This window comes from Myxocyprinus asiaticus, chromosome 36 (assembly GCF_019703515.2).
Source record: "Myxocyprinus asiaticus isolate MX2 ecotype Aquarium Trade chromosome 36, UBuf_Myxa_2, whole genome shotgun sequence".
Taxonomy (NCBI): domain Eukaryota; kingdom Metazoa; phylum Chordata; class Actinopteri; order Cypriniformes; family Catostomidae; genus Myxocyprinus; species Myxocyprinus asiaticus.
Genome location: NC_059379.1, coordinates 3,550,941 through 3,566,845, shown reverse-complemented (window position 1 = coordinate 3,566,845; position 15,905 = coordinate 3,550,941). Strand labels below are relative to the sequence as shown.

The window sequence follows — 15,905 nt, the reverse complement described above, 5'->3', positions numbered from 1 at the left end:
GTCCGAGCTGATCTACTAACGTAGCCTTTTAAAGATTGCGTCTTTCTGATGTGCAAAATAGCACGTCTTGGCAATTTTTGCATGTTTCCCCAAAATGAATATGCAATTTAGAGGCGTGCCTCCAAATGCACATAATAAATGGTGGTATAGATGCAAATGATTCAAATTGCACCTGCAAAGTGATTCATCAAGCCTGAAAGTCATTTCAGACTCAGAAACTACGAGAGCGAATAAATACAAATGAAAGGCAAGTATTAATCTGATTTGCACTGATACTTATTTTGTATTTTTGGATTATAATTCCCTCATACTTTGCGATCTACATCACCTGAAGCTGTTTGGAATGTTTAGAGTGCATCTGGACTGTGAGCTGTGTAATTCTTCCTCTCCTCAGTCAGGCGTCAACTGCAGTGCTGCTCTCGCGCGTCATCATTCTCATGTTACGTTAAATGAGATCAAACGACTATTCGACAACGAATATTTTTTTGTCGACGATAACATCGACTAATAGTTTCAGCCCTAGATGAGAGAGGTCAACAGAGAATGGCCAGACTGGTTCAAACTGACAAAGTCTATGGTAACTCAGATAACCACTCTGTACAATTTTGGTGAAAAGAATATTATCTCAGAATGTTTTGGCAGCACAAGCGGGACCTACACAATATTAGGCAGGTGGTTTTAATGTTGTGGCTGATCGGTGTGTGTGTGTGTGTGTGTGTGTGTGTGTGTGTATATATATATATTATATATCAGTCAAAACACATTATATTTTGATATAAATCACTACAATACAATTTAACATGATAAGATTTATACAAAACTGCTGAATATACAGTACATTAACAGTTATTTGACATTGACAATACTTCAATAAAAACTTGCACTATCCATTGACAAGGCTGTCGGTTTGATTAAGAATTACACTACGTGAAAACACCACTTCTGTTAATCGGCCAGTTATCAGTAGTTGCAGACCATCTTGAAGAGATAGTTCACCCCAAAAATGAAAATTCTCTCATTATTTCCTCACCCTCATGCCATCCCAGATGTGTATGACTTTCTGTCATCTGCAGAACACAAATGAAGATTTTTAGAAGAATATCTCAGCTCTGTAGGTCCATACAATGCAAGTGGATGGTGACCAAAACTTTGAAACTCCAAAAGCATATTAAGGCTGCATAAAACTATTCCATAAGTGGTTTAGTCAATGTCTTCAGATGCAATCCAATTGATTTTGGATGAGAACAGATCAAAATATACCTCCATTTTCACTATAAATTTTGACATCAGCAGTCTTCTTGGCGATCATGATTTCACGCTCAATTACACTTCCTAGCGCTCTGTGCCTACGTCAAGCACTAGAAAGGGTTATCAAGCTTGAAATCACAACTCAGTGATTTCAATGGCAAAAAGGCATGGACTAATCCACTGAAGTGGTATGGATTACTTTTATTCTGCATTTATGTACTTTTTGGAGCTTCAGAGTTTTGGTCACCATTCACCTGCATTGTATGAACCTACAAAGTGGAGTTATTTTTCTAAAAATCTTCAACTGTGTTCAGCAGAAGAAAGCAAGTCACACATATCTGGGATGGCATGAGGGTGAGTAAATGATGAGAGAACGTTCATTTTGGGGTGAACTGTCCCTTTAAAATGGGCAAACACTGGCCAATTATTCCCGCTAAGCCAATTTACTAGTGGTTTGTGTGTCCACAAATGAACTGAATTCTATATTAATGCACAAAGTCAACACTGCTAATCTCAATATTGACAGATATATTGAGGTATTATCATTAGAAATAATTTTATAGTGAGATAGGAATATGTTTAGGAATTTCTACATTTGTCTAAGAAATTATCTACACACTCTCACGGTGAAATCGTTAGGATCCATACGACTTTTCTTAATTTGGCTAAACTGTATGATATCATACGACTGCACTGCAATGACATCGCTGGACATTGTTTCCATCTAATATGCGACAATTACTTGCTAATGTTACACACAACAGCTTCCTATCATGTTTACACACTCTACTGATTGGTTTAGATAAGGGGTTTGAGTAAGGGCATAATATTAGCAAGTATGTCCTTAATGCCTCATGTGTGAAACTCGCGCTTCTGCATTAGACATCCGGGAATTTGCACGTGATGAACTCGTATGAAAACATATGAAACAGCCAAATTGAAAAATATGTATGAATTTTCATGAGACTGCATTGGAAATTATCATTAGGGTACGACGGTACTAAAGGCTCCTTTCATTTTATTTTCTCCCAAAACACTAAATAGCAACAAAAACTACCACAATACTTTCCTAAACACCTGTTTGACACTATGAACTGTAAAATTTTCCGGTTCCATTAGATCATTCCATGTAATGTCTCAAGTTTGATTTTGAGGCAATTTGAACTTATATTTAATAAATTTTTTTAATGTAAATTTATGTAGCTAATGTACATCCTGGAAACTATCACATTAATTTAGAAACAAAATACATATTTGATATTTTCAATAATGTTCAAGGTGATATATACACAGTACTGTGCAAAAGTTTTAGGCACTTGTGAAAACTGTTGCATAGTGAGGATGTCTTCAAAAATAATGACATAAATAGTTTTCATTTATCAGTTAACATCATACAAAGTCCAGTAAACATAAAAAAAAAGCTAAATCAGTATTCGGTGTGCCCACCTTTGCCTTTAAAACAGCACAATTCTCCTAGGTACACCTGGACACAGTTTTTCTTGGTTGTTGGCAGACAGGATGTTTCAAGCTTCTTGGAGAATTCACCACAGTTCTTCTATCTATTTAGACTGTCTCAATTGCTTCTGTCTCTTTATGTAATCCCAGACTGACTCGATGTTCAGTGGGGGGCTTTGTGGGGGCCATGACATCTGTTGCAGGGCTCCCTGTTCTTCTATTCTAATCTTGTCTATTTATAAATGTAATGTTTGGGAGTCTAACATTTATATTTCCTATTGACACACTAAAGCTGAAGATATAAATAACCATCTTAAGACAAATGTTTTTGTGAAACATCTTATGTGCCTAAAACTTTTGCACAGTACTGTATATATATATATATATATGTATATATGTATGTGTGTGTGATATATATATATATGTATGTGTATATATATATATATATATATATATATATATATATATATATGTATGTGTATATATATATGTATGTGTGTATATATATATATATATATATATATATATATATATATGTATGTATGTGTATATATATATATATATATATATATATATATATGTATGTGTATATATATGTATGTGTATATATATATATATATATACACACACACACACACACACATATATATATGTATATATACGTATATACACATGTGTATATATATATATATATATACATATATATATATATATATATATATATATATATATATATATGTATGTACGTATACGTATATACACATATACGTACATACATATATACATATATATATATATATATATATATATATATATATATATATATATACACACACACCTTTAAAATAAGATTCATTGTATTCAAAACAACCTTGTGTTGTTATTTCTTTTCACACAAATTCTGTTGCTCCATCAATATTCAATACAAATTCGTGTCTTTCTTAAATCTTGAGACACTTTGTGACCAGAGAAAAAGCTACTTTTCCTTAAGGTGTGCCTTAAGCCCCGCTGAACCCTCTAACACTCTAATATGCTTTCTACGCCAAATATATAGACAAATAAACGTCTATAACAGCACAATAAAACCGTTTTTTTTTTTTTCTTATTAAAGATTAGGCGAACGAAAGCAGCTGCGGCTGTTGCGAAGCGTATCGGGGATCTCCGCGGGGGATAAGGAACAAACGCAAAAGTTGTTACAAAGAAGCGCAGAAAGTTGATACAAACTATCAGTGCGACAGTAACAATGTATCCATGAGTTCCACAGAGGCCCGCCGCGCAGGAAACACAGGGAACTAGGCGCGTCTCTGTCAGTCTCTACCAAACAAGAACGCACTGACTGAACTCATTCACATCCCCTAGTGACATAAACACAGCAAATCTCCTCAAATGCTCTAAAAAAGGAGAGAAAGTCGGGTAGTCAATGAAAAATGGCTTCAAACGCTTTTTGTCCCAAAACGTGTGTAATGGGACTGAAAGCGCTTGGGTTTATAGTTTATGGAAGTTTAGTTCTCTACTCACCGACACCGTACTTTTCCTTTTTCGTGGGCACCCAGCGCATCATTCTCACACATGAAAGTGTTGTGGAAAGCGGCTCGTGAATGTTGTCGTCGGTATTCCCGGTGTATATCCAGAGTTTTTCCACAGAGTTTGTGTTTTCTGTGTAGGAGTGGGGAGACACATCTAACTAGGCGCCATTTTCCATCATCACTGAACTTCTGAACCGCGAGAGGGAGACTGAGAAAGAGAGAAAGGGCTGAAAACTTTCTGTCATGTGGGACGGCAGCGTCACCGGACGATCGGGACCGGACAGTCACTGTGGATCTTCATTTTAAGAATGTATTGTTGGGGTGTATCGTTTTTGAGTATTTTATGGTATTTTGGTGGAAACTACGTTACCATGGTACATTGTGTGTGGGAAATGTCCTGCTCTTTTTCATGATAATGTAGAAACATACAGTTTACTGTACATAAACTATACCAAGCATATTTGATGGTGATATTCAACCACATAATAATATAGAAAAGTGAAAAAGTGGCAAAATGAGTCGAAATGAACACAGAAAATAAAAAAAATGAATATGGGTGAAGTCTTTATTACTTTATTAACTTTAAAGAAATGAAAAATATACAATATCAAGCATACAAATTAGACAAATAAATAAGTAAAACTCACAAATAGCTGGCATAATGGGGTCATACACAGCCAAAGGTAACATAAATATAAAGACACAGAAATGTAAACATAAATTCCAAGTTTTGATGGCTTTTATTTATTTTTATTTATTTATTTATTTATTTTTATTTTTTATTTTTTTTTGGTGGAAGAGGTGGACAAACTTTTAAAGTAAATTCCAAAATATGTTTAATTTTCAGCACTTACGAATGAGGTACTTGGCAAGTAAAATAATTACAGTAATTAAAGGACTAGTTCACCCAAAAATGGAAAATTCTCTCATCATTTACTCACCCTCATGCCATCCCAGATGTGTATGACTTTCTTTCTTCTGCTGAACACAAATAAAGATCTTTAAAAGAATATCTCAGCTCTGTAGGTCCATACAATGCAAGTGAATGATGATCAGATCTCTGTAGCTCCAAAAATCACATAAATGAAACATAAAAATAATCCATATGACTCCAGTGGCTAAATCCATATGTTCAGAAGCGATCTAATTGGTGTGGCTGAGAAACAGGTCAATATTTAAGTCCTTTTTTACTCTAAATCTCCACTTTAACTTTCACTTTTAGATGTGAAAGTGACACTTAACAGGCAGCACATGTGGCTTTCAGATGTAAAAGTGAAAGTGGAGATGAAGAGTAAAAAGTATACATTTTTGGATGAAACATCCCTTTAACATTCTACTGCATACATTATGAAATCATTGTTTAAAATAATGATTTAATACTGTATATTAATATTAGGTATGTTGCTTGCAGGCAACATTGTGTGACAATAAAAATAAATGAATCAAAGATGAAAATGAGTGACTATACATTTTGTGGGTGTCAGAATACTAAATATGTTACAAAAACAGCAATGATCAATGGTGTTACACGATTTTATTACACTATATATTAGTGTAACAGACCATTGGCTATGACACAATATTATAGAATTGTCTTGTATGTAATTTTTCATCTACATTTAACTTACATTTTATGTAAATAAATAAAATGTACATAAAAATAGATCATTTAATAATGGACAATACACAAAATCAAAATAAATGGCAACTGCACTAACAAATTTGATTTATATTTTTAATGGTTGAAAAATCAATTAAAATAGCTTTTTAGAAGATAGTTCTTCAAGGCAAAACTGTGCACCAGGCACAATGATTACAAGGTCATATTTTGACCAAGAAAAATCATTCTTTTGTTTAATTCAAAGTCATCACTTTTATTGCCATGCATGCATAATGTGGCTGCAAAGTGAAGAAAATATGTTTGTTACCCAGAGGCCACAAAGTGCAATAGGGGATTAAGTTGCACATAAGTAACTGTGGTATTTGGGTGAAATCTATGGTTATAACGGTATATTTTTGTACATTTTTGCAAGTAAGAAACCTGACTTTAGCCTACAACAGACAAAAATGCTTTAAAAATGGATGGAAATAAAAAAATAAATTAAAAAAATCTCAGTTAACATTCACTTTCATTGGATGAAAAAACAAAGATGCAATTAAGTGAATGGTGACTGACGTTTGTGTTCCACGCAAGAAAAATAAGTCATAAATGTTTGAAACAACACGAGGGTGAGTGAATGATGACAGAATTACAATTGTTTTATTTTTATTTATTTTTTTTTTTTTTGTGAACTATCCCTTTATAACAGCTGTGCAGTGTGCACAAATTATTACATATGGATAGATGCATACATGGGCACAATTTATATTTGTCTACAAATCCAATTTTAATCACTTAATCATAAGCTTTCAAAGTGTGCCACAACCTTTGACTGATATTGCATATAGGCCTATATTTGCTCTTTATTTTTAAGTTTTAAGCTTAAGTTTATTTTTAGTTACCATGATGAAACTCTTTTTAATTTAATTTTAAGATCATTGATTTGTTTTTTCATGGGCATTTAAACTGGGTTCTAAGTGGACAGCGTTCTCTTTTCCTGTTCTTTTGTCCTGTTTAGAAAGATTTTCAATCAAAATATGGAAAACATAATTAACAGCACTGCATAAAACATTAGCAACCCTCTAATACTCATAATAAGACAATTTTCACTTTCATAAATATCTGCATACTGTGGCAACTGTTGAAAATTTGATTACGGGCACCAATTAGAAAAGATTGCTTTGGGATACTCTCTCGTAGCATACTGACTTCACTTAATCCCTGCTTTTCCAGAAACATTATCGCTCAGTTTGAGGTTAATTGTTTCTGTGACAATATGTTGCTGTGCACACAATGCATCCCCAGATGTTTGTAATTATTGCTGGTCTGTAGGGCAAAACCATCTCTTTGTCTCTTAGGTTCATTATGCAAAAATTAAGAGAATGTGGAATGAACCTTATAAGTGGCACCTGACATTTAAGAGAATCTAAAACTTCCGCTTTTTGATTTCTTTGTTGAATTTGTTGTTATATTTTGTAGCCTATGGCCAACATGCCAGGAATTTAACTTTAAAAGAAGCTCATAGATCCTTTGCTGTCATCAGAACGTTGTTTCTCAGTGGCATAAATCAAGGGCGTAGATTTGGATTGAACATTGGGGGGTTGCAGCGTGAAGCATTTACATGTTTCCATTGATCATGGTAAGCCTGCTTGTTTTGATTATTAGGGGGGTGGGGTACCCCCCCGTCCCCAGAATCTATGCCCCTGTTATAAATGTTACCGAAGTGTATTTTCAGTGTTAGCCCACAGATACATCCCTTTATGAGAAATGAATTATATATTTTTGAAGTGAAAGCTACTGTTTGTCAGCACAGTGGTCCAGTGGCAGGCTGAAGAGGCTGTTTAGTTTTCATCATGTAAGTACTGTTGCTACAGTAAGGCCATGTCATATGCAACCGTTGAAAAAGATTGTCGGTTATACAGTTACCGTCTCTATCTAAGCAAGTAACATTACTTTGGTCTTTATCGCAGGAGAAACACAAGGAGACTTAAAGGAATATTTCGGGTTCAATAGAAGTTAAGCTCGATTGACAGCATTTGAGGCAAAATGTTCATTTCCACAAAAATAATTTCGACTCGTCCCTCCTTTTCTTTAAAAAAAAAAGCAAAAATCTAGGTTACAGTGAGACACTTACAATGGAAGTGAATGGAGCCAATTTTTGGATGGTTTAAAGGCAGAAATTTTATACACAAAGTACATTAATTCTTCTGATAAAACGTATGTATTCTCTGAGCTGTAAGGTTGTTAAAATTGTCGTTTTAGGGTTTGGGGGTTTTAGGCACTAAGTCATCATGGCAACAGAGTTGTAAAATTGGATATAACTTTCCGCAGAAAACGTTAGTAAGTGATTTTATCTCACTAAAATCACGTTAGCATGCATATTGTTTAGGTCTTTTGAAACAGTGAGTATTTTAACGTTTACGGATTGGCCCCATTCACTTCCATTGTAAGTGCCTCAATGTAGCCCTCTTAAAATATACAGAGAAAAGGCCATGCTGAGACAGGCACAAAACACAGAGCAAAGCAGGGAGAACAAAACAAGCATATTAACCACTTAGAATGAGAGAGAAATAGATCACAAGAAATCACTGAAATACAAAGAGTTTGAGCACAAATATGGCTGTTTGTTTGTGTGAGTCATATTGCTCCATTTATTTTTTTCCTCATCATCCTCTCTTGCTCCCCCTCCAGCCATGATGTTAGAGATCTGTCATTACCAGAAGACTGTTGACGTGTCTCTTAGTGATCAAAGCATGCTGTAACATCAGAGAAACAGACCCAAAACACACCAATCTGCTGTAGATGTTTATTTATACTTCTTTTATATCAGACTTTCCCCTAATGAGCACACATGGAACACTTCCTCAGATGCACCCTACATTGATTGACGGCGTCTGGCTGCAGGGGGCGCTTAAAGTCTTTTTGCGCCTCAAAGTGTGTTCGATGGAACATACTGTACCAGCATACTAATCAAACTATTTCTGTATATTGTATATAGTATGTACATTTTAGGTATGTCCAGCTGCCAGAGCATTACATTATGGGATACAGTATCTCATACTATGTACTCTGTTGGATACTGCACATTTTGTCATATTTAGTAGATCATTTGTGTATTCCATACAGAAACTTTGCACACTCTGCACAGAACTATATAGAACTAGGGTTGCAAAATGTCCAGTATTTGCCAGGTTGTACCGTACTTTAGTTAAATAATGTTGTCCCGTACGGGACACCTCTTGTCCTGTATTTTAGTGGGGATATGCTCATTGGGGACGGCACCGTCCTGTATTTAAGCACCCAAAATGTTCAAAATATCCTGTTTAAAGTATTCCATACAGAAAATTTGGACTCTGTGCACAGTACTAAATACTACTAGAGTTGACAACTGTCCTGCATTAGCCGGGTCATTTTGGGCATCCTGTACGGGATGACTCTTTTCTCGTATTTCAGTGGCAAAACATTCAAGGGGAACGGCGCCATCCTGTATTAAAAGTCCCCAAAATGAGGGTGCCTGGATAGCTCAGTGGTAAAAGATGCTGGCTACCACCACTGGAGTTCACTAGTTCGCTAGTTTGAATCCCAGGGTGTGCTGAGTGACTACAGCCAGGTCTCCTAAGCAACCAAATTGGCCCGGTTGCTAGGGAGGGTAGAGTCACTTGGGGTAACCTCCTCGTGATCACTGTAATGTGGTTTGTTCTCAGTGGGGCACGCAGTGAGTTGAGCATGGATGGCGTGAAGCCTCCACACACACTATGTCTCCGTGGCAACACGCTCAACAAGCCACGTGATAAGATGCACGGTCTCAGACGTGGAGGCAGCTGGGATTCGTCCTCCACCACCTGGATTGAGGCAAATCACTACACAACCACGAGGACTTAAAAGCAAATTGGGAATTGGTAATTCCAAATTGGGTGAAAAAAAAAAAAAAAAGGTCTCAAAATGCTCAAAACATTCAATACTGAAGGCATTTTCCTAGCATGTACTGAAAGTGTACCATATTACCGTAGCAAAATGGTTGTCAACCCCCACTGTAAAAATTGCTACAGAAAAAAATATTATATTCCATTTAACAACACAACACAATATGCAACTTTACAGTAAAATATTGTAAAAAATAAATAAATTATGATTTACCTTTTAGTTGACGGTGAAAATATATATTATGTTCAAGACAATATGTGTGTTTTTTTATGGTCAGCAATTATTAAAATGATGTTTAATAACTAGAATTAGGAAGAAGCCCCTGAGTGACTTGTCACATTTGGTTATATTTATGCATTTCAGTTATGTGCATTTGGGTGTTTTATGTTACAAGTTATGTTGTTTATTTAATGTTTTTTGCATTATTTTAGTGATATGTGTGTTACCCTGATGGCATATTTTGTTTGTGTAGGCAACATCGTGCACTGTCTATAGATATTTTTTAGCCTTTGCTCCTGGAAGGGCGATTGGTAATCATGGTGACTATGGTAATTAACAGTAATGCAAAGCAGATTTTTGTCTTCACCACAGCAATTCACACTCGGTTCACATAGCAGAAATTAGTCTACATTGTGTGAACAGATTTAAATATCAGGAATTCTCCATAAAACAGAAAGTCCAAGTATGTTCTAAATATATATTTTTTAAAGTTTCATAATGACTGAATTTTATAAATACAAATTCATCATTCTACCTCGGCTGAATAGTCTTTTAACGGCAAACCTCAAAATAACAAAGTTTACTCTTAAACTTTTTAGTATTGTATCATTTGGCAAAAACTGCCTCTGTCAGGTGAGAACTCAAATACAGGAAACCGGAAACAGCCTAGAAACCAGAACAGACAGCCAAGACACCTTGACAGGGAAATATCCACAAACATTCCACAGGACTTTCCACATCGAGCTGGCACAGGACAGAGAACACAGGGAGATTAAATAGGGAAGGAACTGTGGAGGGTAATGAGGAGAGGCAGGTGAAACTGATAAACTAATAACAAGACAAAGGAGGGGGCTGGGTTTCACTTAAGCCTGTACAGACACGAGTGCACATGACGATGAGAAAACACAAAGCCAAGTGTACACTCAACACTAGTGTCAGGATCCAGCCACAAAAACTATTAAACAAGACCAACCGAAGTGGCAGGATCCTGACACTAGATACACAAGACAGGCACAAACACAGAAAGACAGGTGGCAGGATCCCCACACATGGAGTCGGGATCCTGGCAGTCTCATTGCCAAGAGATAATGTTATTGCTCAGAGGTTGCTCTTTCAACCAGGCAACTAAAAATCTTAGCAATGTTTCATTTACATATCAAGTTTGTCTCAAATGTACATCTGGTCTTCCACATCTCTTTCTGTCCTTGTTGTCTTTGAAGACTGTAGTGTACACCTTTGTATGAAATCTTCAGTTTTTTGGCAATTTCAAGCATTGTATAGCCTTCATTCTTCAAAACTATAATTGACTGATGAGTTTCTAGAGAAAGCTGTTTCTTTTTGCCATTTTTGAACTAATATTGACCTTAAGACATGCCAGACTATTGCATACTGTGGCAACTCAAAAACAAACACAAAGACAATGTTAAGCTTCATTTAACGAACCAAATATAATTGATATAATGGCAAGTGATTTTCTAGTACCAAATGATCAATTTAGCATGATTACTCAAGGATAAGGTGTTGGAGTGATGGCTGCTGTCTAGATTTGATCAAAAATGACTTTTTTCAAATAGTGATGGTGCTGTTTTTTACATCAGTAATGTCTTGACTATACTTTGTGATCAGTTGAATGACACTTTGGTGAATTAAAGTACCAATTTCCTTCTGAAACAGCAAAATCTGTACATTATTCCAAACTTTTGGCCACCAGTGTAAGTCCTGGAAAACCCTTGAAAATAGCCATTTTTACTAAGAGGTGCTTAAAAAGTTCTTGAATTACTTTGCTTAAATAATTTAATAAATTAAATATATTCATTTATTTTCTGAAAAACAGAAACAGACCACTGCTGAAGCAGCGCATAGACGGCTGTCACGTGGCACCTGTTACTTTTGGCAGTGCTGTTCAGAATGGGCCAATCACATTCAATTGTTACTGGAGGATTTAAAAAATATATATATTTTCTAGATACTGCTGTGGCGGATTTAACAAGTATGAATTCTTGCAACTATCAGTTTTAATTAAATATTACTCTCCAGAGTGAAAAAATTAGATGACGAGTAAAACGTTCTGAGATTTGAATGCAGATCAATGGAGTATTCAGTTTTGTGAGCCGTCTATCGCCCCCTTGTTTAAAGAAAGCTTTACGTCTCACAAAATAGGTTATTTCTGACAACATTTGGGTCAATATCAAAATATGTTGACAAACATGTCCCTTGACTTTTTTATCATTCTATAACCTAACCTTTAATGATATGAAATGACATGAATCTGCTTTGCAAAATGTTTAGAAAATATATTTGAAATCGATTGCCTGAAAAAAATCCTTGTCCCCTTCATCTGGTACACCATTTCTATGACATGTAAAGTTATATATGTATTTATTTTGTACTTATTTTTAATAAAAGCATTAGTGCAAGGCCGAACAAGTATGCAAAAAAAGCAAAACTAAATTATTAATAATAATTTAAATAATTTAAAAGAATGTTTGTCCCTTAATTTCATGGCATTGTTGTTTTCAATGATAAAACTTTTTTTTTTATGTTTTACATTTGTTTTAAATACAAAAACTTGTCAAAGTTCAGAGGCTGCTTAAATATGCATATAGTGATTTACCATTTGCAATTTGGGTCAGTTCCTCACATAAATCTGTTGTGTGCCTTTAGAAAACATGGAACACAGCACATGAGTCATATGGACTACTGTTTACAGACCCAGTTATCAGTGATGGGCAGTAGCTTAACTACATTTCTGAGTAGCGAGGTGGTCCCTTCACTATTTTTAAATCAAGTAGCTTTTCAGTAGCAAAGCTATATTTTTGACTAGATAGCGGCGTAGCGTTCAGAAGAGCTACAGAGCTGCATCATGCCTTGTACCCGGTGTTTACTATCACCAGTTTTGAATCAAAACTAAAGATGTCCGATCACAAATGAATCGCTCATCTGAGTCGATTCTTTAAAATGAATTGGTCACATGCAGGGTCGGACGGCATAGGGAGAACCGGGACTTTTCCCGGTTGGCCGGCTGCAAAACAGGGCCGAATGGGTGGCGATAAGGTGAAGAGGGCCGCTAAACTGCGCCGCGATATGCAGAAAAGGACAGTGACGTGTTAGCCTACACAAAAACACTTTACCATGATATTACCATGTTTTTTGGACATGTAGCATTACCTGGATGAGCTATGTTAATACAATGGTAGACTATATGAATATGGTAATCATAAATCAATTTACCATGGTAGTAACATGGTATTCTTTGAAGTAATTTGAAGCACCATGCAAATACAGAATGGTACATAAATATGGTAATTGTATATCAAAGTACCATGGTATTAACATTTGATACCATCAGAAATCACATTGTTATTGCCCAGATATGCTCTCTCTCTCTCTCTCTCTCTCACACACACACACACACACACACACACACACACACACACACACACACCAACATACACACACAAGAAGTTTTTCGTCTGATGATATATCCTGTAATTCTGTGTCTAGCTTCTGTATTTCTGTATTGTATAGATGAATATGTAGATGAATAGTGTATGTATGGGTTTGTAGAGGTAGTAGTATAAATATGTAAAATAAAATGTAAAAATAGTGACTTCAGATGTTGAACACATGGGTTTGTTTAAGTAGCATGTCTAAAAATTTACATTTTTTATTTTTTTTTTTGGTTTGGGAGGGTTACTTTTGAAATGTATTCCACTACAGATTACAGAATACATACTGTAAAATGTAATTTGTAACATATTTCGTTAGATTACTCAAGGTCAGTAATGTATTCCAAATACTTTGCATTACTTCTTCAGCACTGGCCGATTTTTTCACTTGTTTTGACTATAAAAACTCTGCCAGTACAGTAAGACAAAATACACATGTTAAAAATACATTCTCTGAAAAACCGAAATATCTTATGCAGTGTTGTTTCTAAAACAAGAGAAATCAAACTGATCTTGTTTTAAAGATTTTTAGATATTTTTACAGGAAAACAATACAAAACTTATTATCAAGAATATGATTTTTGCCCTAATATCAAAGGTCTTACTAGAAAAAAGAAATTATGATCTAACGTGAATTTTCTTGATAAAAAAATATGATCGTGCCTGTTAACATGTGCATGTAAAATGGCTAGAAATAGCATTTTAGTTTAGCGTAAAGCTGACAATTTACACAAGGTTTATTTCTATTTCTTCTGCTCCAAACTTACTTCAAACTTACTTCTCTGTCTGCTCGTATGAATGTAACACATCATAAGAAAGTGTTTCACTGCTGTTCAAATGCACTTTGAATCACATCATTTATATGTATAAATGTTTTCCATCTGAAAGGACGAAATATTAAATGAAACAAATGACAATAAAATGCAAAGTAATCTCTTCAGTAATCTAAATACTTTTTGAATGTAACTTTATTCTAATTACCAATGATTTCAATTGTAACTGTAGTGGAATACAGTTACTTATATTTTGTATTTTAAATACGTAATCCCGTTACATGTATTCCGTTACTCCCCAACACTGATTGCACCATACTGTATACTTGTATACTGTATTGCACCAAACTGTAATATACTGTACCAAGGCTTTGATAAACATCATGTGAATAAGTCTTTTAGATGCTTTGTCTATGATGGAATGTTCCGTGCATCTGCGGTTGAAAAAACTATGAAGTAGCTTAAATGTTGCAAGCATGTAGTGTAACTTGCTACTCTCTCTGAAGTGTAGCTTTTAGCTTAGCTTAACTAATGTTTTTGTTGAGGAGTTTGTAGCTTAGTTTAGCAGTTATTCACTTTTGTTGGAAAGCAAAGTGCGTTTTAAGCGAGCACACTATAATTGCACATAAATTTCATCATGAATGAACCAAGAATTGTTACTGTGAGAATGTGTAGTTAAAGATGCACATTGAGATATGTTGTACTTGTAATAAGTAGTGTTTTATAAAAATACATTAACTGAATGAATAAAATATTTTTATTTAAAATGAACAAACAAAGAATTTGCTTTAATGACATCTTGAGCTTAGTCCTTGAAAACAAATAAAAATGTGCTTGAAAAGTCCTTGAATTTCACTTTGAAGCAGCTGTACGAACCCTGTGATTTATCAAGAAGTGTGTAAAAACACTCATTTGTGATTGTGTTTGTTTTATACAGGTCAAAAGATTATTTTTTAATTCTGTATAGGATTAAGAAGCAACCAAACAGACGGGCTGTTTACAGAGACACAGACACAGGAAGAGAAAGCATTCACCCTGCAGAAAGTTTACTTTCTTCGCCTTCATGGTCTTCGGAGATCATGTGGGTGGCCCTAAAACAACCATGAACAACTTCATCATCTGATTCAACTCCCTGAAGCATCTAATCATCCAACAGCCCCAGCGATCACATGCCCTGCTCCAAACCATGGGACACAACAGTACTGTGTTCTGAACCTCATGGTTTTAAACTCAGTCCTCTTTAGAAAAAGGACTAAAAGTAGATTTTTATTTATCTGTGAAAAAGTCAGCACCACAGTGCTACAGTATGGTGTTCTAGGTGGTTGCCGGGGCAATACTGCACGGGTTTTAGCATGTTGCAATGGGTGCAAGGATGTTACGGATGTGATGGTTGTTAGGGCTTTGCTTGGTGATTGTGTATTCTGGGTAGGGGTGGGAAATGTAAGGAATTCAACAATTCTGGTTCCGTTTCTGATTCTGGTTCTGTAACCGCTTTATTACAATTCTTTTAGTACATTTAAAGGGAAGAAATATTTGGAAATGAGAAATGCAGTTCTTATTGCTTTCGGCTACTGCCCTCAGAAGTCTAGTGCCAAATGATAATACTGTAGTTCCAGATATCAACAGAACATAAATAACTATTCATACATTATATTTAATAAATACATTAATGTTTAATCATTTTTAATCATTTTTAAAATATTTTTAAAAT

General features: G+C 35.0%; 1 protein-coding gene across 1 annotated transcript in view; it reads right to left on the bottom strand.

Annotated features, from left to right (window-relative positions):
• The window catches only part of LOC127427334 (dedicator of cytokinesis protein 1-like), a 321,969-nt gene extending 317,572 nt beyond the window's left edge, over positions 1-4,397 (bottom strand). Inside the window, exon 1 of the mRNA XM_051674887.1 lies at positions 4,222-4,397. Within this exon, the coding sequence (XP_051530847.1) occupies positions 4,222-4,264 (43 nt within the window). The 5' untranslated portion in view covers positions 4,265-4,397. The remainder of the gene's footprint in view (positions 1-4,221) is intronic.
• Positions 4,398-15,905: the final 11,508 nt, after the last annotated feature.